The 26,243-nt window shown below is 45.8% G+C and overlaps 4 protein-coding genes across 12 annotated transcripts; 2 read left to right on the top strand and 2 right to left on the bottom strand.

Moving 5' to 3' along the window:
• Positions 1-159: 159 nt before the first annotated feature.
• ints5 (integrator complex subunit 5) lies at positions 160-3,779 on the bottom strand. Its single transcript, XM_067247412.1, has 2 exons — positions 3,625-3,779; positions 160-3,400 (listed from the first exon to the last, which is right to left on the bottom strand). The coding sequence occupies exons 1-2, from the start codon at positions 3,699-3,701 to the stop codon at positions 442-444; spliced, it is 3,036 nt and encodes a 1,011-aa protein (XP_067103513.1). The 5' UTR covers positions 3,702-3,779; the 3' UTR covers positions 160-441.
• Positions 3,780-4,171: 392 nt separating this feature from the next.
• LOC136954390 (phospholipase A and acyltransferase 3-like) lies at positions 4,172-6,562 on the top strand. Of its 2 annotated transcripts, none has more exons than XM_067248022.1 (5): positions 4,172-4,261; positions 4,728-4,866; positions 5,045-5,153; positions 5,301-5,569; positions 5,775-6,562. In XM_067248022.1, the coding sequence occupies exons 2-5, from the start codon at positions 4,852-4,854 to the stop codon at positions 5,895-5,897; spliced, it is 516 nt and encodes a 171-aa protein (XP_067104123.1). In that variant the 5' UTR covers positions 4,172-4,261; positions 4,728-4,851; the 3' UTR covers positions 5,898-6,562. The 2 variants fall into 2 exon arrangements, with proteins under 2 accessions (XP_067104123.1, XP_067104124.1); XM_067248023.1 differs by having other exon boundaries at positions 4,181-4,261; positions 4,790-4,866.
• A 169-nt stretch (positions 6,563-6,731) lies between these two features.
• Positions 6,732-8,989, top strand: LOC136954391 (phospholipase A and acyltransferase 4-like). Of its 3 annotated transcripts, none has more exons than XM_067248026.1 (5): positions 6,732-6,916; positions 7,578-7,627; positions 7,751-7,859; positions 8,042-8,310; positions 8,507-8,989. In XM_067248026.1, the coding sequence occupies exons 2-5, from the start codon at positions 7,613-7,615 to the stop codon at positions 8,624-8,626; spliced, it is 513 nt and encodes a 170-aa protein (XP_067104127.1). In that variant the 5' UTR covers positions 6,732-6,916; positions 7,578-7,612; the 3' UTR covers positions 8,627-8,989. The 3 variants fall into 3 exon arrangements, with proteins under 3 accessions (XP_067104127.1, XP_067104126.1, XP_067104125.1); XM_067248025.1 differs by having other exon boundaries at positions 6,734-6,916; positions 7,537-7,627; XM_067248024.1 differs by having other exon boundaries at positions 6,734-6,916; positions 7,516-7,627.
• A 120-nt stretch (positions 8,990-9,109) lies between these two features.
• On the bottom strand, positions 9,110-16,921 carry scyl1 (SCY1-like, kinase-like 1). Of its 6 annotated transcripts, none has more exons than XM_067248015.1 (18): positions 16,769-16,921; positions 15,816-15,962; positions 15,096-15,218; positions 14,749-14,972; positions 14,474-14,564; positions 14,128-14,283; positions 13,809-13,967; positions 13,467-13,574; positions 13,103-13,216; positions 12,768-12,923; positions 12,443-12,631; positions 12,169-12,244; positions 11,839-12,042; positions 11,367-11,527; positions 11,159-11,251; positions 10,746-11,042; positions 10,573-10,654; positions 9,110-10,471 (listed from the first exon to the last, which is right to left on the bottom strand). In XM_067248015.1, the coding sequence occupies exons 1-18, from the start codon at positions 16,874-16,876 to the stop codon at positions 10,347-10,349; spliced, it is 2,613 nt and encodes an 870-aa protein (XP_067104116.1). In that variant the 5' UTR covers positions 16,877-16,921; the 3' UTR covers positions 9,110-10,346. The 6 variants fall into 6 exon arrangements, with proteins under 6 accessions (XP_067104116.1, XP_067104117.1, XP_067104119.1 ...); XM_067248016.1 differs by having other exon boundaries at positions 10,573-10,651; XM_067248018.1 differs by having other exon boundaries at positions 11,379-11,527.
• Between the last annotated feature and the right edge of the window lie 9,322 nt (positions 16,922-26,243).

The following is a 26,243-nucleotide window of genomic DNA, read 5'->3' as shown; positions in this document are numbered from 1 at the left end:
GATTGCAAAAAAGCTGCATTTGCCCCCCCACACACACACTTATAAAATACAAATGGAAAGGTTATGATTATATTGTAGTTGTCTGTGTTGATTATCATACATATTCAATTTGATGTGCATTTCAGTAAAGAAAATGATAAGACAACAAAATAGGCCTATTTGTCATTATGTGGTCATTTATTGTGACAGTAGCATTTTCACAGTAACAGCAAGTTAGAAAATACTTGTATGTTATCAAACAAAAAACAAGAATGAATAGACACATTTAGGTACAGAACTAGATGAGGCGAGAGCAACAACAAAATACTGAACATTGCAAAGCAACACCCCCACAATTCCCAGTCTTTTACAATCACAACCTTCCCCCTACTTGCATTCACTTACTATCCCTCCTTAACTTCAGTTCACTCCCACCCTCCATCTGTTCTTTCAATTTTTTTCTCAGAGTTGAAAGCGCCAGCACAGGTGGCCAAGACGGTCAATGTTTTTATGCAGGACACTATGGATAGGCGCCACATATCTGGCCACATCTCCATCCCGTGAGAAGTCTCTGCAAAACAGGCCCTTCTCCGAGCTGAACACAAACTTTTGGGGCATTGGACCATTGCCCCTCACATACTCCCACACAGCCAGCAGGAGCAGCCTGACCTCAAAGGGCGTCAGGTAAGGGAAAGCCTCATGGACATTGGCCAGTACAGGGGGCAACAGCTGGCCTTCACCCATGCAGGACACCAGCAGACAAGAGGCCTGGAGGTGCCAGGGAGAGTCCACGGCCGAAGCTTCTCGAGAAGCCTCCCAGTGGGCGAGGAGAGTGGCCAGCAGGCCTCGGAGCACCGCTGAACAGTAGCAGAGAGCTGGACGCCCAGCAGCCACAACGTGCAGCAGGGGGAAGAGCACGGGATGGGCCTCGAAACATCGTCGGATGTGGATGTCTCTCTCCACGGTGGTGCGAGCATGCTCCTCCGGTGGCCATGACAGTTCTCCGTTGGCCACGTCTGGGCAAATGTTCTCCACCAGCGTCACGGCAACCACCTTGGCTGCCTCTGCACTGATGGGTGGAGGCTCCTCGGGGTCAGAGGCTGGGTGATGACCTCCGTTGTTGAGGCTTCCGTTTCCCCCCGAAACTCCAGGAGCACTGCAGCACTGAACGGTGACTGCCAGGAGAGTCTGAACATTCTGAATGACCCCGGCTGGGTCAGGATGGGGCTTGGCCGTGCGGACTTTCAGCCCTTTACCAATCACACCGGCATGGAACACTGACCACACACTGCCGGAGAAGTTGACTGTGGTGCCAAACTTGCAATTGATGTCCAGCAGAGAGGCTCCCAGGTCTTGGGTTGGGGCCAAGGAGACAAGGGTCTCCACACCCATTTCCTCCGTCTGCCCTCCAAACAGGTCTGAATTGCCTTTATGCAGGGCTCCCTCCACTAGCTGCTGCAGGACACATTTGAGGGTCAGGGAGGAGTAGGCCGCAAGACGGGACAAGAGGCTCACCGAGCAGTTCACCGCCTCTCCCACCTGTCCTCCATCTCTCCCTTTCCCTCCTTCTCCTCTCCTCCGCAGGGCCAGGAAAAAGTGAGTGACAGTGGCCCTGCAGACCAGCAGCAGATGGGCGGGGGCAGCTGCACGGGGGAGAGGGCTGCAGGACAGGAGCCGCACGGCAGAGTGGGATACCCCCAAGTCCCCGTGGAGGAGCAGTGGGCAGAAGTTGTGGAGGTGTCCTGAGACCGCGGCCCCCACCTGCACCGCCATGGAGGCCTGGGCGCCCCCAGCTCCAGCCCCTCTCCTCTCCTCCTCCTGGCTCTGCATGGCGGACGCCAGGTTGAGCAACAGCTGCCGGAGCTGCCGGGGCCCTAGGGTGTGGGTGTGGATCTGGGCCACACAGCGGGCCACTGCTGCAGGCAGGAGCCCGGGCAGGCAGGCAGAGAGCGGGCTGTGGAGCTGCCAGGCCAGGGCCAGCTCCTCTGGGTTGCGGGCCTGGGTGAGCAGCTGGCAGAGGGCCTCTGTAGCTACACTGGGGCCGCCGTACACGGACAGCAGACACAGCAGCTGGTGCAGCCAGAGATGCCGCTTCCTCTCCAGCCTCAGTGTCTCGGCACACAGCTCGCCCACGTGGGACTGCAGCTCCTCAAGGAAGGGGACCACACGGCGGGTCTGGGCGGCGGGAGAGTGGGGGTTGACCTCGGCCCCCTCGGGACGGTTGTAGACCAGCTTGTGGAGGTGCAGGAGGAGCATCTGGAGCAGGCGGTCGCAGGCCTCGCGGACCCCCTCGTTGGGGGAGGGCGTAGGGCCCGAGATGATGACGGAGGCAGGGGTGGCGGTGTCGGCCAGGAAGCGTAGGACACGGGCGCCACCGGCAGGGCTCTGGCTGATGAGGTGAACGGCCAGGCCCAGCATGTTGTCCAGCTCCTCCCGGGGCAGGCCCTGGAGCACCACCTGGAGCTGGAGGAGCACCGGCGGCCTCAGAGACTCCACCAGCTCTGCTGACACAGCACCAAGGAGAGACGGGGACAGCGCCGCCAGCTGGAGGAGGAATGGCACTGTGGCCCTTCGGAGCTGGGCGGAGCTCTCCCAGGAGGAGGAGCCGGAGCTGGACATAGGGGGCGGGCTCAAGCTGTCTTGGAACATCCTGAGCAGCTCTCGTCGGATGCTGTCCGAGTGTCGCGCCGCCAGATGGCCGAGGATGCCCACCACAGAGCCGATCTTTGGCACTCGGCTACCCTTATCTGCTCCCCCCTGACCGAGCTTGTCTCCCGGGTAACCGTGGGAGCAGAAGTCCTTGAGGCCACAGGCTAGCACTCGACTGATGATCGTGCCTGGGAAGGAGGAGCCAATGTGGGCCACCACCCAGTCAAAGTACGGGGAATGCTGGACCGACGTGTCCAGCAGAGCATCTACGCAGGCGTCTGGGCACCAGGCCAACATGGCTGCCAGGCACTGGGAGTAGGCCTCCATAAGAGAGCGAGTAGCGGCGCAGGACATCCACAGCTGCAGCAGCTCGTTGAGGCTGGAGGAGTGAGGGGCAGCCCGGCGGCCAGCATGCTTGCTGCTCAGCTGGCCCAGCAGGTCAACGGCCCAGGATGACACCAAAGGTGCCCAGGCTCGGGGGTTGAGGCGGATGAACTCTGACAGCACACCATGGACCTCCATGATCACGTCCTCCAGGTTGGAGCTGTGGGCGGAGTTGCCGTCTCCCTCCATTTCCAGGTGGTGCAGGAAGGCGGAGACGTGTTCATCATATACGCCCCTCAGGTGCTCAAGCACGGCACCGCGACAGGCGGGGACGGAGCGCAACAGGCGCACGGCACAGCGGGCATGCTCACGCACGCTAAGTTTCCGACCCTGGTTTTGGTCTACTCCGCTGATGAAGGACTTGATCTCCAGAGAAAGTTCCTGAGGGCTGAACATATACAAGATAGCAAATATGGTAGATATATATTAAAAACATTGCAAAAGAAAATACTGTAAAAGCTGAATACTAAGTTAAAATACCTTTCCCCCAAGCTCTTGAAATATTATGATGACAGACCTCAACAACAGATATAGTCAAGTCAAGATACATTTTTGATATTTTAACCATGTCATACTGATGTAGGACCACTAGTGACTGGGCAATTTTCTCACCTGAATACATTTTGCGTCGTATGACTGTGAGAGGTCTGCATGGCTTTCATAATAGTACTACCAAAAACGGTAGACATCGTTTGATTGTTTAACTTTGAAAAGTCACATAAACATCTATTCCAAGCTTACAAACAAAAATGTTTCAATATTTTACATGAAATGTCGTGTAGTTTGATTATACTTCAGACAAAATCGCAAAACGGCGGTGCAAAGACGGAAGTCCCGCTTCTTCGATGGTACACTTCTTCTTTTGTTATATTCGATGGTAAATGCGAACAGCGAAAGAACACGTTTGATTTAATTACTGCCATCTAGTGGGAACAAACAATTCCACAGTTTACCTCTGGGGATCGAGGAAAAAAAATACATATATTATTTTTTTAGTTTATGATCACGATAAGTTATGTTACACGATATGTTACTCGTAAATGTAAAATAAAAAGAATTAAAAAAATATCAAATATATATATATTTGTTTTCATAAAAAGATCACAGGGAAAGTAATTACGTCAGAAAAAAGCTATTCGAAGGCAACGCCTATTGGTTTGTTGATTTCAGAGCTGTCAGGCAGTCTCAGCTTTACTACAGTCAGAACAGAATCTGACTGATAAACTGACGCCATTTAACCGAGGCAAAGGTGAGAGCAACTACAGATGAAAATCAAAAGCTACTAATCTCCGATTTATGATTTTGTCATTATGTGTTAAGATACACACGTTACCCAACCAATCTCTGATTTATGATGTTGTCATTATGTGTTACGTTACCCAACTACCACTTTCCAGGACGGAGGCTGATGTAAAACAGAAATTGTACTGTAGACATAGCTAGCTGGCTGTCACGGCATTATTATGTAGGCAATTTTTTTTAAACATATTGGGGTATTTAGTGTAGAAACACTGGTTCCAGTTATTCAATATATCCTAGGATAACCAGAGATTGTTTAAACGGTTGAAGATATTTGCCCCATCTCATTCTCAGTCTGAGGTCACTTTCACCAGAGCAGAGGGCATTTTAAATAATACTACTGGTGATCATGGTTACTATCAGTGCATAGTAGTGTGTTTCTACTGTTAAATTAATTTGTCAAAATGGCCTTACAGCTGTAACATTTGCTTCGTAATCAAAAAATTACCTTTGGTATGAGCTGATCTCTTACTTACAGTCTGAACGATTTCGAAATCGAAACCATTGTCGACCTGAAAATTTCACACCAGAGGAACACTCATGGCCCCAACTTTAGTAAGTTTATGATTTAATGTTAAAATAATCATGTAAAACCGATTTTTATGAATACATTTAAGTCTTTCAGTCTGATAAATTAGGATGTGTAAATATATGGCACTTGAATAGTTTAACTAATTAAATGCTATTTTTAAACTGTTTCTAAACTTTTTTTCTTTTCTTCATGTGGCCATAGTATGATGAGAAGCCGGAGCCTGGAGATCTAATTGAGATTGACCGTGGGAACTACCAGCATTGGGCTGTGTACATTGGAGATGGCTTTGTAGTTCACTTGGCACCTCCCTGTAAGAATTTGAAGTAATCTCTTATCTGAGAGATGAACGAACTGGTCAAGATGAGAATAATCCATAAGCGGTACCTGAACAACTGAGGGAGACTTGAATTATGAGTGATTCTACCCCTTCCCTCATATCTCTCCTCTCACCCTACAGCTGAAGTCCCGGGGGCGGGGGCTAGCAGCATGATGTCAGTGATGCACGACAAGGCCAAGGTGAAGAAGGAGGAGCTTTGGGATGTAGTGGGGTCTGACAAGTGGTGCATCAACAATATCCTGGATGAGAAGTGTGACCCCAGGCCCGTTGACCTGATCCTAAAAGAGGCAAAGGAGATGGTGGGAGCAGAACTTCCCTACTGTGTCTTCAGGGGAAACTGCGAGCACTTTGCAACAGAGCTGAGATACGGGAAGGCAGAGTCTCGCCAGGTAAAGATGCTAAATTTACTTAAATAGGGTCTATACGAGACCTGGATCCTAGTAGATTAGGACAGGATGGAGTTCAGAGTGGTTCAAGACTCAAAGCCCTAAGGACTGTTCATCACAGTACTGGTCCATGTCTATAGTTTACTCAGCAAATCACTTCAGAGAACAAAATCATAGTAGTTGCAATTTGTTTTTGTGTGTGTTCCAGGTGCGTCAGGCTGTGAAGGCTGGTGTGGGGATGGGCGTGGCCGCTGTGGTTGGCTTTGGGATTGTCGCCCTGGCAGGAGCCTTCTTTGGAAGTGGAAAAAAAGAGAAGAAGGAATATCAGTAACAACCTGTACAATCCACAAGAGATGGGAATGCTATATAAGCAGCTATTCTCTAGCATTTCTAATAGATTAATTATTCAAACAGCACTTATACTATACTCCTATGATTCAATTGATCAATAACTACCTGTTTTTTGTAGGGGTGGAAGGGGTAAAATATCAGTTTTTTGTTGGAAATACATTTAAACTGCCGTTCATGAAAAAAACAAAGAATAGGCACTTGGAAAAAGATTGTATGACATTTCTTTTTTTTGCCACATATGAAGGTGCCATTGTCTTGAAGGTAGTGAGCATAAGCTAGGTTGTAGTTCTTGAATTAAACTGTACAATATGTACCTTGTAAATTCTAGGCTACAATAACTTATATTAAGATTGATTATATTGTTGGTCTGCTTAACAAACCTTTGTCAATGTTGAGTTTTTCTAATACTCCAGTGAGCAATAACTGATAACTGAGTCATCCTGTTCTTCAAGACGAAATTTTTAAATCGCATCCCTTTGATGCTGTCTGTAACTGTTAAACTGTTGTTTGTCATAAAATTATGTCAGGTTTTCCAAACCTTGTTCCAAAACACTTCAAATTGTAACAGATATGTTATCTATATATAATGAAAGTGTGTTAACTGGCAGGGAATGCACATTAAATCTTTGTAATAACTGAACCAGATTGCTTTGGAGTCTTCATCTTATTTGCAAACATTTGCAATAATTCATAACCCGTACTGCGAGTAATTTCCTATGTTACTCAATAGTATGACTACCATGACAGTCGATGAGAGTCTTCTTGACACAGTCTCGTGGCACATGTCGCTTGACAGGACCGTTCTCAATGACGAGATTGTAAGTGCTGTTCTAAGATCAGTCCCACTGTCCGTGTACAAACTAACGTTTATTTGTCAGAGGCAAAATCCACGTCCTCACAGTTAACTCAGCCAGCTGACTGCAGCCCTCATTTGGCATTTGGCAGGTGATCTTTGACAGGTTTGTCGATCGCTGTATGTGGACGTTTCTATTGACTGCGGTAAGCATTACTTGATGAAAGTCACAAAATATACTTATCTCAGATTTGTTGAGTACATCTTGTCAAGTTGTGTTATTATGAAGGAGCTAACTTATGTTAGCCAGCTATCTAAGATGGCTACGCACTGGAGTTTGAGGTGAATGTAAACAGACAGACCAACTACTATTAATAGCTAACAGACTGTTCATTGCCACAAACCACTGTAATGCAAAACTATAGAACTGTGTTGTACTTTTATATGCAGTGTTTGTACGTCGCTTTGGATAAAAGCGTCTGCGAAATGAGTACGGTAGCATAATTGAAAATGCGGTTGTGCAAATGAACCTAGATAGATAGCTATTGCGCGATGTCTAATGAAAGCTTTAACGAATAAAAAGGGAATTACAATTCAAATCAGTAAACCTGAAATCGATATAAAACCGGTCTACAAGCACATGAACCTTACAAAAAGAGACCTATTTTGTAAATTGAATGCCATGGGATTTAACCCACATTGTCGGCCTACTGAATGTAACTGTTAACTCCATAAACAACACCCGAAACAGTCAAATAACAGTAGAGTTTATGGTTTATGTTAGAGTTTATGGTTTATTTTTTAGGTCGCTTTTCACACCGTTTAGGAAAGAAAAACCTGAAATCCTATGACAAGTTTCTCATATAGGAATCAGAGGACTAGAAGCAGACAGAAGAACACCTATGGCTCCAACATTAGTAAGTTTATAAACAATTTGTCAATGACTTGTTTAATGTTATTGAATTAACAATTTAACAACACTGTGCAGTTGAGCAAAATTGTTTTTTTGTTCTAATTTTTTTTTCTTCATGTGGCCATAGTATGATGAGAAGCCGGAACCTGGAGATCTAATTGAGATTGACCGTGGGAACTACCAGCATTGGGCTGTGTACATTGGAGATGGCTTTGTGGTTCACTTGGCACCTCCCTGTAAAAATAAAATAATAATTGCATATCTTTTTTGGGCACTGAAATATAGACCAGTACTTTACACAGTACCTGACTAAACTACTAAGTAGACAATTGGATTCTAAGTGATTTTTACCCCTCCTCTCTCTCCACCCTCGGTCCCCCGGTCATCTCCCTATTTCTCTCTTCTGCTCCCCATGAAGCTGAAGGCCAGGGGGCGGGGTCTAGCAGCATGATGTCAGTGATGCACGACAAGGCCAAGGTGAAGAAAGAGGAGCTCTGGGATGTGGTGGGGACCGACAAGTGGTGCATCAAAAATAGCCTGGATGAGAAATGTGACCCCAGGCCCGTCCACCTGATCCTGAAAGAGGCAAAGGAGATGGTGGGAGCAGAACTTCCCTTCTGTGTCTTTAGGGGAAACTGCGAGCACTTTGCAACAGAGCTGAGATACGGGAAGGCAGAGTCTCGCCAGGTAGGTGTGCTTTACATGTACATTAAAGGGTTCTCTTATAAACTTAGATCGTTCTAGTTTTGAAGGTAAGGCTTAGGTCAGGAAAAGTTTGTTATCACAGACAGTACTGATCCAGGTCCACTATATTAATATTGTCTTTGAACTTGTAATATGTAGTCATAACTTTTTCTATTTGTTTATTGGGTGTATATTCCAGGTGCAGACGGCCGTGCAGGTTGGTGTGGGGCTTGGTGTGGCTGCTGTGGTTGGATTTGGCATTGCTGCTTTGGCTTCAGCCATCTTTAGTGGTGGGAAGAAGGAGAAGTCAAATAAATGACAATGATATCAACGACAAATGATAATGTGCTTTTTTCTCTCATCTGCAAGCCTCACCACCCATGTGGAGGGAGCAAGATGTAACCATAGAATGCCCAGTTCTAAAACTGTTCTATTAAGCATTATCCTTTTGAAGTGAACAAAAATGCTTCTCACTGCACTACTCGTATTACACTACTGCTGGCCATCACTGTTTTACTCACGATTAATGCGTAATACATGGAGCACTTGATTTTGTATATTAGCTGGCAGGGATTGCAATGTAAATCTTTTGATTGAATGACTGAACATGATGGCACTAGATTAACATGAGTTGATTTAACTGTTTTTACTTTTCAAATAAATATTGTACCATGTGTCACTAGATGTTTTGTCATTTTGAAATGTGTTTTGGGTGAAAAACTCCATTGACCCTAACCCTAAATTAGGTGGAATTGTATTAACTTGAACATGTTAAATTCTAACAATGAGAAACTGTGGGAAATAGCTTACTCCTCTGTTTGCCTTTTTTTAGTCACTTAATTTAGTTGGCATAGTTTATTTGTCTTTTGGAGCTTACATTGTACACAAGTTTCCCCAACTTTACAAAATAATGCATCCGTTCCCCCACTGTCTTTCTTTTGTCACTGAACAAAATAAAACCTCTCAATTTGCAACATAACAAACATACAGCATACAGTTTATCACCTGACCACTGCCACCCCTGAACAGTGCTGCCATCAAAGAAAGGCACAAATAAAGACCAATGGAAATAACTTTACGTTACCCACCCCCGCATACAACCATCCTCACAAATAATCACGGTGCTGAATTTGTATGACTGATAAGATTGTGACTTGAATCCATACAAGACGGGATCTTCGTGTCTTCTTTGAAATGAAGCATGATGTAACACCCCATTGCTTGTGAATGGGTCCAGGTGAGTAATTCTGTAGGAGATCCATTCTAAAAACTGAGACCATCACTGACCCTCTTAGGGAGGTACAATAGTAAACTGATTGGTAGCTGAGTTCACACATACAGTTCCACGCATGCATAGACTTGTATTAGTCTTCATCTGTCATTTGTTGCCCTAAAACATTCATAACCCATTCTGTGTGTAGTATGTGAATGTAATGAATTGAACATTCAGCATCTACCCACTTATATTCCTATACTGGGACATATATATATATGTGTATATATATATATATATTCATCTTTAAAAACAAACTTTTGATTCTTGGTTGTTTTCAGACAAATGTGCATATGTACACTTTACAATGTCAACATTATGGTGGGTTTATCTAAAAACAGATGAGCAATGTGTGTGTTAGATCAATTCCCAGAATAGTCCTATTAATCTCGCCTCGTGGCACGTGTCGCCAGGTCAAACACAGGACTGCATTCACTGTGAGTCTAAGTGCTGTTCTGGAATCAGGCCTTCCTCCCCTCTGTGTAATCTCATGACAAAGAACTGATCCCAGATATGCACTGCTACTCAGACTTTGTGAATACAGGGACACAATTCTGCCTCCTCTTTAAGCCAGGGTGCACTTAGTAGCACCATGTGGCAAGGTCCATATTGTTCACATCCTCCTGACCCTCTCCCCATGTTTGTCCTGTCTACTCCCTTTCATGATGGAATGTAGCACCTTCCATACATCCCCACTCCTTGGGGAAGAGTTAAGGTTGAAAAGTCTTTATCGCTCCATGTCCCTTCCTTCCTCGTCTCATAATCCTCAGTCAATTTTCCGCGCCCCCAGTTTGAGGGGACCTTTGACCGCCTTGCGCTCTGCCCGCTTGGCTTCCAGCTCTTTCCTTCGCTCCTCGCGTTTCTTCTTGGCCAGCTCAGCCTTGCTTAGGCCTGTGGAGATGAAAAAAACAAAGACTCGTCACTCCCCCCCCCAAGTACATCTTAGAATAAGAAAATCCTTATTATTCTGACTGAATCCCTGAGGGACTCACCCTGGGCCCCGTCCACCGACTCCCAGCTCTCCTCTGTGCCCCAGTCTCCCGAGGCATCCGCCCCCCAGCTACCCCCAGCCTGCTGGAGAACACAGCACACACATGGACACAGTTCTTTAAAAAGTGGACAAACGGTGTATGCCTCCCAGGCCCATCCCTGCCCAGCTCCTCACCATGGCTGTGGGCGCCGCTCTCTGTGACACGCTGGCGAAGGGGTCGCTGTGACCGGCCCCTTTACTGCTGTCCCAGTCATACTCGCTGGCTAGCCGCACCCCCTCTGGCAGGACGTTCTTGCTGCCTGGGGCGCTCGCCTCCTCCTCCCAGTCGTGGCCCCACCCCTCCTCGCCTGGCGAACTCTGACCCTGCCCGTCAGCCTCCTTCTCGTTGGACCAGCTGTCATCAGCATCCCAGCCAGAGCTGCTCCAATCTGCGCTCGGCTTTTTCATGGCGGAGGAGGAAATTCCAGCCACCTGGACGGCAAGGGAAGTACACAAAAAGTTGCAGTGAACTAGATGCATGACTAATCAATAAACAATTTGCATTCTGCCTCAAAGAATAGAACCCAGGTCAAAAGACAACAACATACTGCTCTCTCGTTGGCCTTCTTTTTGACTGTTGACACTCCCGACCAGTCAGAGGAATTCCAATCATCTGGGTCTGCTGGAACCTTTTCTGGTTCCTGTCAGTTTGAGAGAGAGATAAGACGCCGGTGGAATCATCGCTTTAGAGGGACACGCCTCTGGAACCTGAATGTCACATTACAATGTTACTGAACTATCAGGGCCAACCTGTACCTCAGTCCTCACCTCCAGACTGCCCCAGTCCTCCTCATCATCCCACCGGTCACCGATTGGCTCCTCTTCTTTGACTGTTGCAGCAGGAGGGTCTGATTGGTTGCCACTGTTAAAGGCAGCATTTGGGGTCATGGAAGACTGTGGTGGTTTAGCCTCTGGCTCTATGAGAGGGAAACAGCAGATTTAGAAAAGGGTCTCAATACTAGACAGACAGCACTACAGACCTGCCCTTCAGTTCTGTACTACAGTAGTTAAACAGCAAAGTACTACAGTTTGTAAAAAATAAAAACATATATGGTACTGCCAAGTTAATCAGAAGGTAACAATAGAGCAAAGGTTCTGTAATGGTACAAGTCTACAACAGGTCCTTATGTTGTAGCTACTGCAAGAGGTACAACTAAGTACCAGAGCTGTACTACTCCAGAGGGACTGAGATATGACAAGGCCTCTGGGTCCTTGCTCCAGCCCTCACCTGCAGGTTGGGGGGCTGTGTCTGTGTCGGGGCTCCCCGTGCGAGGGGTGCTGGCGGGGCCACTATCTGTTACTGGGGCCCCTCCCTCTGTTCCCGGAGCGTTCCGGATCAGCTTGGAGGTCAGCGACGACACGCCGGTCACCGCCCATCCTGCCCAGCTGGTCGCCGCCCCTGTTGGCTGCGCCGATGACATCACATCCTTTTCTATAAAGTGGAGGGATGGAGAGGTATAAAATACATGCTAGTACTAAAAAGGAAAGTATTGGGTGTGTGAATGTGTGACCAGGCTGTTTCCAAGTGTGTGTGCATGTGTGTCTGTGTAATACAGACCTATGTCTGCCAGTTTGGTTGGGTCTTCAGACACTGTCTCCAGCTTGGTCAGGAAGCTCCTAATGGCCTTAAATGCCTAGAGGAAGGTGGAATACGAGAAAAAGAAGAAATAAAAGGTGAGGTGAAAGAGGAGCAGGAATGGAGAGGGAAAGGGACAGTGATTGGCCTGACAGGTATTGGGCAGGAGGGTAGTGGGGGGGTAGTTAAGGGGTGAAGGTCGGGGTGGGGAGAGTGGCAGTGTAAGGGTTCGAGGGGGGTGTTGGGCGGTCCTCACCTGCTCCCTGACGCTCTTGTCGGGGTCGACGGTGAGGGTGCAGAGTGTGGGCAGGACGCGTGCCGCGCTCTCCATCACGCTGTAGAAGTTGTGCGTGGCGGCAAAGCCCAGCACGCCGGCCGCCCGCGACGCGGGGAAGGGGTCCTTGGTGGCCCGAGAGAAGGCCGAGATCAGCACGCGCTGCCGCGTCTACCCAGCAGAGGAGAGACGGATGAGAGGAACGAAAAGAGAGGAGTGGAAGGGTGGAGAAAATATATGGAGAGAACGAAAGGGATGGATTGACAGAGAGAGATAAAAAAATATTTGTTGCAGCAGGTGTAGTTACCCCGGCGTTGAGGTAGGGGGCGATCTTGCCCAGGCATACAGTGGTGTTGCAGCGGATGGGGCCCTGCTCGTCTCTGGCCTGCAGTCGGGCAAAGTGCCTCATCAGTTCCTGGTTCAGGTTGGCCTCGTTCAGCTTAGGGGCCAACAGCAGCATGGACTGGAGAGAGAGAGATAACATCTCTATTACAACAGCTGGGAGTAGAGAACTCATTGTTGGCCAGATGGCCTTGTATTGGTATTAGAAAGCAAGTAATGCTTAGATGTAGCTGTATACATAGGTTATGACGTGTGAGGGCAGTGGTTTATCCAAACGAGTGTACAGGAACGGATGTATACCTTGACTGTCTGTTCCCTGATGGCAGGGTTGGTGTCTGTGAAGCCATGAACAACATGAGGGAAGATCTGGGAGTTGACTGCCGCCTCGTTCAGATACTGGATAAACTGTTCCATCTGAGAACAGAGGGACAGAGGGGAAAAAAGAGTCAATGGAGAGGGAGGCAGGAAGAGAGGAGATTGAGAGGAAAGAAATATAGAGAAAGAGAGAGAGAAAAAGACGCAAGCAGACGGAGGGTCAGGCAGAGTAAGAGAAGCCCAGGAAATGCAAGAGAGCATCACTTCTACTTTAGCAGCCTGTCTCCATGCTCCTGGCTACACGGTCACTAGAAGGTCCGCCATAGCGCAGCGGCCCCAGGTACAGTACCTGCTGCAGCAGCCGAATCCTCATGGCCCGGTCCGTGGAGGAAAACATCTTCACAATGACAGGAATGATCTTCTGCTGGTACTCGTCCGCCGACAAGAACTTCCCCACCTGGGAGAGACAGAGGAGCGGGGAGAAGATGAAGTGAAGGAGCAGGGGAGACCAGTCGGCGGCGGTAATCGTTGGCTATTCCCTGTAGGACAGGCCATCTATCTTATACATATTTGTTGATAGTCTGTACGGTTCCTAAACAAATATTACTGAGCCTTTATTCAAATGCCCTCCTCCTCCAAAGTCACTAGCGGGGGAAGTGGCAGCGTGTGTACGTGTGTGAGAAGGGCTTACCTTGAAGAGCGGGGTGAGGACCACGGAGCCGGCGTTGCCAAACTCGAAGGCGGTGAGCAGCTGTGGCAGCACCTTGTGTTTGCAGAAGTCTTCCGGGAAGGAGTCCAGGTTTTCACTCAGGTCCTGGAAGAACTGCTGCTTCTCCGCTGGCTCTTTGATCTGGAAACACACACACAGCATGTACACACACAGTAAGCAAACATTCACATACACACTCAAGCAGCCTCTCGCAGAGTATCTATATAAGGGCATGCCTGAATGGGATTTACGGTATGCATCCATGGGGGAGGGGTGGGGGTTGTGGTCTTTGTTTCCATACCTGGATCTCCTCCAGAAAGAGGTTGCTCTCCACAAAGCTGTTGCTGAGGAACCCTCCGGGGGAGCGACAGTTCTGGAGGAAGCGGGAGGGGTTGGGCCGGGCCCGGGGGTTAGCCCCCACCAGCTCACAGTAGTGGGGAACCAGAGATTTGGGGACCTGCACTCATGAGTGGGAACATCAGATGAGTATCTCACATGATCTCCCTTTCGCAGAATCTCATGAGCTCATTTCGTGCTATACCATGTTTGTGTTTTTGAGAGAAAATTCTCTGTTGAAATGAACTGTTCAGAATGAGGAGCTGTGTTTGACGGCTGTTGAAAGGGGTTACTAGGACAGGGTGTTGTACCTTTCCCAGGGAGCGCAGGGAGGAGGCTCGGGGCAGCGGCCCATTGAACACCTCCCAGATCAGGCAGCCCAGCCGCCAAACATCCCCTGCCCTGGAAGACACATGGAGCAAAGGTCAAGCAGACTGAACTGTACCAGGATAATGCTCAATATAAATATGGTCCAAAATAAATGAACAGGTGTGACTCCAAGTCATTTGTAAATTGAGGAGTAAACCTCTGTAGTAAATTACAGAGACTCTGTAGTACAAAACATCAGACTATTTTTCCCTCTCACCATTTTTCACCACCACTGTTGGGCGATTCAGGAGGGTCGTATTTCTCCATGTCAGGTTGAACTGTCTTCGGGTGTGGAAGTGCGGAGGAGCCGTCCCCCTGCTCGGGGGTCATGTGGTCCAGCCCGCCCAGCTTCCACTCGCCGGCCCGATCCACAAACACCGCCCACATCCCCAGGTTGTTGTGGAGCAGGTGGCAGTCGTTCACCAGGAAGCTCAGAGCTTTCTACGAGGGGAACGACAGTTTATCAATGTGGCTTAAAGAGAGAGTGGCGTGAAATGGTGAGAATGCAAGATGCATCAAGTAGCAAAAGATGGTTTAACCCCCCCCCCCCCCCCATTCACTGACCACAATCTGATGGAGCCCCCAGGACACCTCCAGCTCCCCAGAGCCTCCCCTCTCAGCCTGGGCCTTGAGGTGGGCAGCCAGCGGTGTCACCTGCTCCGTCACCAGGTAGAGGCTCTTCTCGGTCTGCAAGGCAATCGTATCGCAGCGTTCATGCTTTGTGTCACTGCATCACTGGATTCCTCTCTCATTTGACCTCTTTGGCAGCTCCAGTATAATAAATACTGCTTTACCAAGATCAGACACTGTTAGTACAGTTCAGTTTATGCTTTTTCTGTGTTGTCCTCCTTCACTATGTGAAAGATCAACACCCTTTTGGAAATTTGCACATGGAGGAGCAGAGAGGGGATATAGCCAAGAAGGAAACACAGACGAGACAGCTGGAAAAGGAATTGAATTGTATTTGTGTGGGGATTATGAGATGGTATGACACAATCAGCCCTGTGGCTGAAACCACAAAGACACTACTGCATCCTCACTTGATGGTGGAGGACAGTAGGGATGGGGAGCTAGCTGTTGTAGTTTTTGACTTACTCACCTCAATCTGCGTAAACAAATGCAGAAAGAAAGATACAGGGGGACACTGAGATGAAGGTGACAGAAACATACTTGGTCTGATTCCAATTTACTTTTGATTCATGCATGATCTAATATTTGCTGAATAGGTCATTAAACTCAGCGGTCTGATACTTGATGAGCTACCACCATAATACAGGTCCACACACACACCTCTAGTCCATCCACATAGGCCAGGATGTTGGGGTGCCGGAGGGTCTTCATTCGTTTGAAGGCAGACTTGGCTAGCTGGGTTTGTTCCTCTGTACCCTGGGCAACTTCATAGACAAACACTGACACTGGCTCCCCACCGGTCTGGAGAAAGCGGATGGGGGGTTCATTGTTTAAGGTGTGTGTCAATTACATTTAATGTCACCTGACAGCCCAAACTCTTAAATAGACAGAAAATACACAGTGCACACTTCATGGTTACAATAACATTTCTTCTTCAAAGTACGAACACATGGTATGTTCAGAAAATGAGATATAGATACTAAATAAATACTGTTAAAACGGTGCTTCGTATTAAAATGTAGCCAAAGCTCGCTGCCCATATTAAGAGGGATGGATGCTCGGCTAAACAGTTCTGTTGTTAATTAGCATCTACATAGAGATGGTCTAGCAGCTAATCTACATGTATGTGTAACGCAAGTTACGGCCTAGGGGACTGGATAAATTCCATGGTGGAGTCCATGGTTTAAAAGCTTGTCAAAAGCATTAAGACAATAAGTGGTGGCTAGCTAATAGTGGCTACAACTGGTACACATTGACGTGGCGAGAAATACGTGGCTATCTTGCATGCAAGCTACAACAGCTTCCTTGCTAGCTAGACTCGCTGTAATCAAATATTACTTTTTTTAAATGTTACAAACTAGCTTCATATATGTTATGAAGAGGCGGTTCGCTAGGTAGTTTTACTTTTTACTTTTAACACAAAAATGTGTCTCAGAACGACCTGACTTGCACATATCGAAGACTGCGATGGTGGTTAGCTAGCCTAGTAGTAGTAGGTAAATAGCTAGCTAGCTTCATGCTAGCCGTATTCATCATACTAACTACACTGATAGAGCAAAGGCCTTGGTCGAAGCAGCGTTTATTGCTTCGTTCACTCCGGACCTCACCTTTCGCTTGCCCCGGTGGAGAGTCCATATCCCGGAGGATTCTTGTGTGTCGGGCAAGATTTCATAATTGAAGTCTTTGACAGGATCCCTAGCAAAAAAGGACCACATCTCTCCTTTCTTTCTGCCTCATGAAGCACACAGCTATTATCGCGAAATCTGGTAGGGATACTAGCTGCTGGCTAATGCGGCTAAGCAAGCTACTGTACTGGTACTGCAACTAACATCACACGATTGTTTTCGCCGGTAGAGGGAGCCGAAATGTTTTCTTTCTGTAATAATTCTAAGATACAGCTAGTGTACTTCTCATACTGGTGTTAATGCTGATAGTGTATACTTCACCCATGGACGGCTTGTACTCAGGCCTGTGTTTATTTTAAAGTGTTGCAGATGTAACACGTATCACCTACATAAACTGTAAAATTCCCATGATTCAGTTATGGTTGAAACATGTAGCTAGTGTATTTCGATTGTTGTACCACCATCTTACTCAAAGGTGAACTATTTGGGAGGCCTTCCACAATATATTTCGGTTTGTGATGTATAATATATAACATTGATCTTCGTTAAAGCAAGATATTTACAAAAATGTAGCTTTGACACGTAACCACGGTTTAAGGTAAGTTTTATTCACTCACATGCATATATTGGATCACAAAAGCAGCATCAGTTGTGCAACATGATCTTACATGAGTTCAAGGTTTAATGGTCCATCAAATTGTCGCATAATCATGTAATATTTGACATACATGTACAAAATGCTTTCAACTTCACAAATGACCTTAAATTAAGGACAGATTATCATTTCACACATCAAGGTTGCACAATTTATTTATTTTTATTGTCCATTAATGCATTCATTACTTCATTGAAACAGTCTCACTTGGCATGAACCCATGAGACAACTAACCTATAGGGATCCCAAACCAAATAGTCCTCACAAGTCAATTTGTTAGCTACATTCCTATATTCCTTCAGATAGCTCAACCATGTCTGACAGCAGGATTAAAAGCAAAGACACCGCAGGGAATTGAACCCCATCCTGAGAAACCAGGAGTGCCACCACCGGAGTCTTTTGCTTTTTTTTTTGCCGTTTTAACAGGATAAAAAGCAAAACCTGGAGGAACATGACCCGAGAGTCTGTTCCTCCAGGAAAAGAAAAACCCTTAATCCCTGCTGCATTTCTACTTTCTTGCGAAGGACTGTATTTTCTGCGAGCCTGTAACTAGAGGAAAAGACAACTGCAGTTTCCCCATCCCCGGCAAACCCCCAAAAGACACTGCATTGTTGGACAATTACGCATGAATTCCTGTAGCAATACAAGATGTTGCAGTAATCTTTCATAAATTCACTTATCAAATGAAATTCATCCATTGGGCTGGCGAGGTCGAGCCGTGTGTGGTTAGCTTTTGTTGCTGGAATGAAAAGAGGGACAATTTATACCCCACCCCCTCCCCTACATAACCCAACACTTCAAAAATTATTTCTGTATCCCTACCAAGACTTCAGACAACATAGCTGTTCAGATCTTTGGTATGGTTGTCATTTACTGTGACAGAAAATCGGTACCAACACCACCTGCAGTGCGCATTACTCCTCCAGAAGACAATCAAGGGCTTTACTCTAGGTACTGGACACACCAAGAACACACGACGCACATCCCACGCATCCCTGTAGCAGTTAGCTGGCGCAGTAGTGATTTTAAGTTGAATCAAGAGGCATCTGAAAGGAAGAGAGAAAGTGTTGCCCCACCCCGCACCCCCGACTACTGCAATCTGCCTTACAGGTTTAGCCATTTGGAAATGGACTAGGGAACACTGGTGTACTTTATGATCATACGGTTATGCAGAGCTGATGTGCATGCAGAGTTAAGGAGTTGTTACACATAACCATGGTATGTTAACATCGAGGGAACCAAAATCACTTAACTTGGTGACCATGAAACAGAAGTGATGCTCAATTAGCAGCAAGACAAGCTTGTGACGCGATCTGAAAGTGACTGGATTTCTCAGTTTCCCACCACGCAGTTGGAGAATCCCAGATGCCAATTCAAGACAATTTAGGTTGCGAAATTTGACCTGAGAAACCAAAAGGGAAAGGAAAAGAGGCACACAGACACAGGAACGTCCGTGAAGGATCTCAGGGGAAGGGGGGGGGTCACTTAAGCTCAAGCGCACAGGAGTTGGTACTTCATTCAGGGGCCACACATTCATATGCTGACAGCTCCCAACGACGGCTTTGCATTCAGGTGCAGGCACAATCGGAGTGGACAGACGAGTGGATCTGAAACAAAGATTGACCTACAGAAAACACACACTCCTCCCACCACACAGTACTCATCTCAGGTAGATGGCATTCTTCCTTTGGGTTTTTGCAATTCTGCAAGATTAAAAAGCAAAGACACCCTTTTGCCCACCCTCACAGCATCAAAATCCATTCCATTAAAGTAGGGTTTACTTTCTGAAAGCTTCAGAGTGGTAGCTGGTTTCCAGTTAATCTTTGTCACAAGACTTAAAGCTTTTAAAAAAGAAAGCACAGCAATTTCCACATTCCATGAGTAGTGTGCAGCTGTTTCATTGCAAGTAGTAGCTTTACTGGTCAAGAGCAATGAGGGCAGTTGAGCCCCATTCGTTTGATGGTGTCACTGATTCAAAATAGCCTTCCTACTTTCGGATCAACATAAGCTGCATATGACTTATCTGCCTTCACTTTCCACCATGTAAGAGCTGCCATCCAGCCCAGGTGACATCCGTGCTCTAAAAGCTCCAAGCTTAAGTCATACCTGAAAAAGCACAAGAAAAGCCCACAGACAAGCCCCAATCCCCAAAAGAACAAATGCATACCAAAATGTATTTCAATCACAACAAGCTATGCATTTATTATCCAGTTATAAATCCTTTACAGATGGTCACTACAGTACAAAGGCATAATTAAGGCATATAGCCAGAAATTTGTTATAAAGTTAAGTGTAAAACATTGATAAAGACACCTTACGTGACGTTTGAAGCGCAAGTAACCCTTTACATACAATGAGTTAGGAGTTCCTGACGGTCTTGAGTATTGGAAAGCGCACAGGACACAGCACACTGTAAAATGCAAAGAGGAAAACAAGCCTTCCACCATCCCCCCCTCAGACAATTCAACCACCCCACTTGTCAATCCATCCCCAAAATTGCCAAAAAGCACTACCAATATACAGTATGAGCAATTAGATTGTACTAACAAGCCAAATATGAAACATTAAAAACCACATAAGGGACAACCAACCGCCATAGGAAATATTTAAATACCACAGGCCTCTACGCGAAGGCTTTTCTCCTTAGAGGTTGTTGACGTGGACTCTTGGACGCTTGCTTTGAGGGGTGGGTCATTTACAATAATCTGGAAAAGTCACAATTAAGCAGTCCCCCTGACCCCCGCAAACCCCATATTCAACTGAGATTCCAGGACAGTATTGAAATGATATCCAATATAAAGTGACTTGTTACCACACTCCCTGGGAGTACACCTTGAGCCGAAAACGATATGGCGCACATCTGGCTACACCGGGTGACAATGGAGACCATTTAGTTGCTACATGGAGTGGCTACACCACATGGCAAAACGTCCATCCAATTATGACAGAGCACCCGGTCGGTTCCTCCCCCAAAGCTCAATTCAGAGCTTTAAAACGCCACCTCTACACCAAGCTGTGAAGTCTAGGAAGAGATTTGGATTAACACCCCATAGCCCCCCCTCCCAGTTTCCCCAACGCCATACACCCAATCACAGTACATTTGAACCAACACTTAAATTGTATGCAAGTACAGTCAGACGATTGACTTTGCTACATAAGAGCAGTACAAAATACCTTCCTAAAATCCTGTAACGCAGTGGTTTCCCTTGATCCCATCCTTAGAAAAATCGTTAGCATGTTGAGCTCGGCTTGATTGGATTAAGGTGTGTTACTACAGAGGGACTCCCTCAGACGGCCAGCCTGAGTTGAGCCTGTGAAAAGAGAACTCCAGAAACGTTTCTTCCCAACCCTCCCCCCCAATATTCAAAATGGATATGTTCAGGTTTCAATAACTACCTACGAGGTACGAATTACAATGATGACACATCTTAAAAGTAGGGGGATCGGTTACACCCAAAACTTTTCCTCATGCGCTTCACTCACTGCTCACTGTAACCAGCAGGTGTAGCTGCTCAGCACCAAAGGGATGGATGTGGTATTGAAGACGTACGGACGTCCTTCCGATTCTCAACTTCCACGAAGACCACTTCTGGGGGCAGACCTATTGATTTCAATGACAATTCTCCAGCTGGGGGGACTTTATCTGAGCGCAGGGGGATGAGAAGGCCAAAGGACGGTCTTCTCGCCAGCGCACTACCATGGCCCTCATCACAGCAGACACCACACTCAGCACAACAGGAAGGGTGACCACCAGGGGAATACAACTCTTTACACACCTTTCCTGAAAAAGGGAAAAACAGAGCTTTGCGAGCAATTGTGTTCTAAAGGGCTACATTTTTGGCTAATAGTTGATAATGCATTAAGCCAATCAGAAGGTTACACCAATACCTCTACCCAACATACAAACCAAACCGTTTCTGTGACGCTAGGCGTTCCCACTCCCCCCCTCACTGCTGAAGGGACCCTCTCATCTCTGGCTCGCGCTCAAGGACAACTCTGGACCGACTGCTCCACTGGAGGCCAACACTGGACTGCTACCCTGCCCTCTGGCTCCCTCTGGTGTACACGTGGCCGCTTTGTGCTCCTGCTCCTTTGGATCCCCTCTGCTCCTCCCCTCGATTCCCTCTGGAGCCTGCCTCGCTTGCCTCTGGTCCTCCCCGTTCCCCGTGGCCTCGCTTCTCTGGTCCTCCCTCTGATCGAGTCCTTCCTGGATTATATGGCTAACAACTAAGTCCTTGATTTTCCTTACGAAACACCATAACTCAGTCCTTTGTTCCCATTGAGGGTAAAAAAAAAATCTTCCGTCTTCGCTAACTAAAGCAATTCTCATCCTTAAAAAAAGATCCTCTTTCTTACTTGACTGATTTCACTAGAACACGTGTCAGACCGCCATTTAAAAACACAATGACAAGCACAAAACTGCCGATTCGAAAGAAAAAAGCTGCCAAATTTTACTTCGCCGTTAGCATACAATTCTTGCCGTTTAAAACATTCTTTAAAAATAATGTTCAAATGAAAGATGCGGGAAAAAGAACAACTCTTGCCTACTAGTATTCTCGCCGCCATTTTGAAGTGAGCCTACATCACGTAGCTCCCACTCGGCATACTGCTCTGCTCATACACCAATAATGGCGACTTCTAGCTCGCTACAATAACTACTGTACTGCGTAGCTCGTTTATGTTTTTTTTAAACAGATTACGCTAGTTTAAGGTACGGTTCAGGTTCGTTAATTAAAGCAAAACAATCACGTTATGTTAACGGCCAAATTAGTCACCCTACTTAACGTTAACTCTGACTGCATTCTTAATATGAATACCATTTTCCTGACAACTCTCATTTTCCTTAGCTCTATAAGGTAATGTAGCTAGCTAACTACTTCAGTTGGTTCGTCTACCGGCTGTACTGGGCCAAGTAGTCTACCTTACGGATCTGCCAACTTCTGATGTTTGGTAAAAAATAAAACGTTTACGTTGACTAGATTTGATGTATAAAAGCAATACAATAATCGAATTCCAATTAGATATATCATAAGACTACCTTTCAAGGTTACCGTAAGTGATCAACTAAAATCAAGCTAACACACCCTCGCGCCCGTTGAGGCTACTGTAGTTAACGGACAAACTGATACTATAAATGTAAGATTATAATCAACTAAATAAGATCCTACAAAGCTTGACAACGGATGAGTTACTTCTCTGAACAAACTCAGCAGAAACCAACTTCGTCGAACTAAGATATTTAAGATTTAAAACACAACGACCTGTACAACGCAGAACCACGACTCACCGGAATCAAAGCAGTCTGAGGGAGGGAGAATCTGACTCCGTATTTATACTATTTCTGTAAAGCGGTTAGCGTCATAAACACGATTCTTCCGCCTAACATATCTGAAGAAATAGATCCTCAATTTTCCAATTAATACGATCAACATTAACCTCGGAACTAGGTTACGTATACATTTGTATTTGTAACCCTTTGCCAAACAACCAAAAATTCCATAATCGTCAGGTGTTTAAATAATGTGTACCTAGTTAAATGACATACCCGATTTTCACACACAATACACCTTTGGATAGTCTGTTATACGTCAAAATACATATATATATATTGGGAAGATGACAATGCTATACAATTACATAAGCTATGTATATTACAAGACGCTATAAATAAGCGTTTTCGTCTACATGAGTCATTCATACGCATTGAAACCCGCAGTTGACGTCACCACAGCTGTTTTTCTGCGCGGATGGCTCTTGTGCTAACTGTAAACAGTCTCTCAAACCAGATCTAACCGGTATTTACTGGAATAAACCGGTACTACTTGGCCTTTACTGCATTGACGACAATTTTGAGATTTGTTGAATAAAACAATAACAAATAGTAACAATGTGTCATCAAAATGTTAATGCAAGCACTCATGTAACGGCGCAGGTTATGGTGAAGTTATAGCTTAATGTAGAGCTAGATGGGATATACAACTTCTGGAGGAATAGTTCTATCGGTATTTTTTAAACGATGGGACTGTTTGTTAAATACAAAACACAGACAAAACGATCTGGTAATCACACTAGGTCTAGCTCTATGTCTAATATCTTATTGAAGGCTACAGTAAGCATATGTATACTGTAACTTTGTATTTAAACGGTCCATCCCGTCTCAACGTGGAATGTTAATGTCATTACTCTGGAAACTAAAACCAAGCTCAGAAAACAAAACTAGCCTATATGATCATACTTCTACATTTAAAAGCAATTGCAAATGAGGCATATCTGAAAGAATTTGACAAAAGACTAGATCCAACAAGAAAATTCTCGACCTTCTCTAGTGGAAAAGTACCAAACGGAAACGAGGAGGGGGAACATAGATGCTTTTGTTAGCCACCAGATGGAGTAAAATGACTCTACATTCCCCACAATTTCTGCAAAGTCACCCCTTTAACTAATAAATCTTTTGTAATCTAACACAAAATATATCCTAGAAATATGTATAGTTATTTAGTGTATTATTGTATGCACAATATAGACCCCATGTTCTGCCATTGCACAAACAAAAACATGTACTGTACAATCTGTGTAACATGATTACCTAAACAAGGGATGGAGGAACATATGCATGTTCCTAATTAACCAGCTTGTCGGATGGGCCTATGCTCAGATAATAATAATGATCAAACAATGATTATCTGATGACATTTTAAAATGTAATGTTTGGTTCTGAAATTAATGCTATCATATGTGAGATGTGTATTGGGTATTAGAAAAGGCCAGCACAGGCTGCTCTTCTAGTCCCTTATGCAACTAATCTATCTATTGGCAAGGGAAGGGATTGTTCTCTGCATGTTGCAGGGTATTTGAGAACTTTCTGACCTTAACATTGATTGCAATCACAGTTGTCTGGTGGGAGTTTCAACCTTCATGCAAGAATAAACTCAACGCCATAAAATGCTAAAACAAGGTAACAGGTGAAGTGACATTTTCAGTCATATGCTAAATAAGATGACGGAAATTTCTGTGAAGCAATTGGTCATGTAAATGGAGGGTAACCAACCCAGTAAGATGCCTGGGTGTGTTTGGAATAACTGGTGAACTTTTCTGCTGCCAGTCTGTGAGTGAATGATCCTTGTAGAACCTTGTTGTCTAAAATCTTATTAAGCTATGATGACAATGATTACCCTCTTCTGACAGGCAGCACTTTGACTCTGTGGAAAAGGTACTATACTTATGGCCCTTTATGAGAAGCAGAGAACCACCCACCCCCACCCACCCCCAGACACACACACACACACACACACACACACACACACACACACACACACACACACACACACACACACACACACACACACACACACACACACACACACACACACACACACACACACACAACCCTAATACTAACCCATGGTCCTTGTCAATAGGCTTAATGAACCGTACTAGTGTTCCTGTTCTAGCGGCCGTTCGATGTTATCCTGTTCTCACGAGGACAGTTGTCTTACACTTTCAATCGGTTCGATGAGGCACTGTTACATCAGGAATAGTTACAGCTCAGGGCACTGAGGCTAGCATTTTGCCCACTCTGTCACGCAGTAATTCTGAAGTTGGACACAGAGAGAGACGGACACTCCAACTGAGGTCCAGAGGCTTCATTCATTTACTTTCATAGCAGGATACCTAATTGAAAAAATTGCTGGAAAATTTCAAGTTAATTCTTCTTATTTTTTTACCTTGCATATTTTGGCTGTCTGTCCTTTAAGGGTGAAGTACAAGCCTTGTGGTTTTAGGTGCCCTTGTTGGACTCAACTTTGGGATAATTTTTTTATTTATTTACACCAAATAAATTTAGACTGGAAGATTTGAGACATGGTTGTCCAGAACACACCTCAGTGTGCCCAGTGATGGCGTCCAGGGCCGGCAGACAGGGAGTGGCGAGGCCCAAAAGAGGATCATCTGACGGACACCAGAAGCAGCGGGCCGAGGCTGAGGGCCGTGACGGTGCCTACCACACGTCGGGCAGGCAGGAGGGCATTGAGGGATTCTCAGCTGGGAAGAGGCAGGTGATGGAGAAGTTCTTTACACCCGTTCAGGTTGCGTCGCAGGATGAACTCAAACTGCGGAAACATCGCCATCAACCCCCACAACACCAGCACCAGGACAGAGAGATGCACAGGTAGAAGGATGAACTATTATTACGTATAGTTATGTTTCCATTCAAGGCAAATCTGTACACGTTTCATACTTGTGTGAGCTAAAAGTTTAATTTACAGTATATTGTAATATGGCGATTGGCTTTAATATTGTGTAAAAAGAGGCTATTAAAGGATACATTGTATACATAATTTGAACATAAAAAAACACCATAACCTTATAATCTTATAGTCAATTCAAATTTAAAATGATATGAACACAATTTAATCAGTATTATATGATATGTGGTTGTACAATTTTTTTTGCCTGTGTTTGCCGTGGATGGAGACTATTTGCTATTATGTCTATTGCGATTCTTGACAAAATTGCTTTGTATGATCCAGCAATTATAACTTGTCTCTACTCCATCCCAGTTATTCTATGTTAGATGAGGATGACAGAAGTACAGTTGACAGCCATGGTCACCATCACCACCATCATCATAATCCCCATCTTCATGACAACCACATGCACCATCCCCATCCAAACCAGTACCATCCCCATCATCATCACCACTCTCCTGAGCATCTCCATCGGGGGGAAGGCAACATGAACGACCACCACACGTCCGTCACCCTCTCAAGAGCCTCTTCCTCTTCCCTCTCCTCCACTTCCTCC

The sequence above is a fragment of the Osmerus mordax genome, chromosome 12, assembly GCF_038355195.1.
Source record: "Osmerus mordax isolate fOsmMor3 chromosome 12, fOsmMor3.pri, whole genome shotgun sequence".
In the NCBI taxonomy this organism is placed as follows: Eukaryota; Metazoa; Chordata; class Actinopteri; order Osmeriformes; family Osmeridae; genus Osmerus; species Osmerus mordax.
This window is presented reverse-complemented; position numbering and strand designations above follow the sequence as displayed.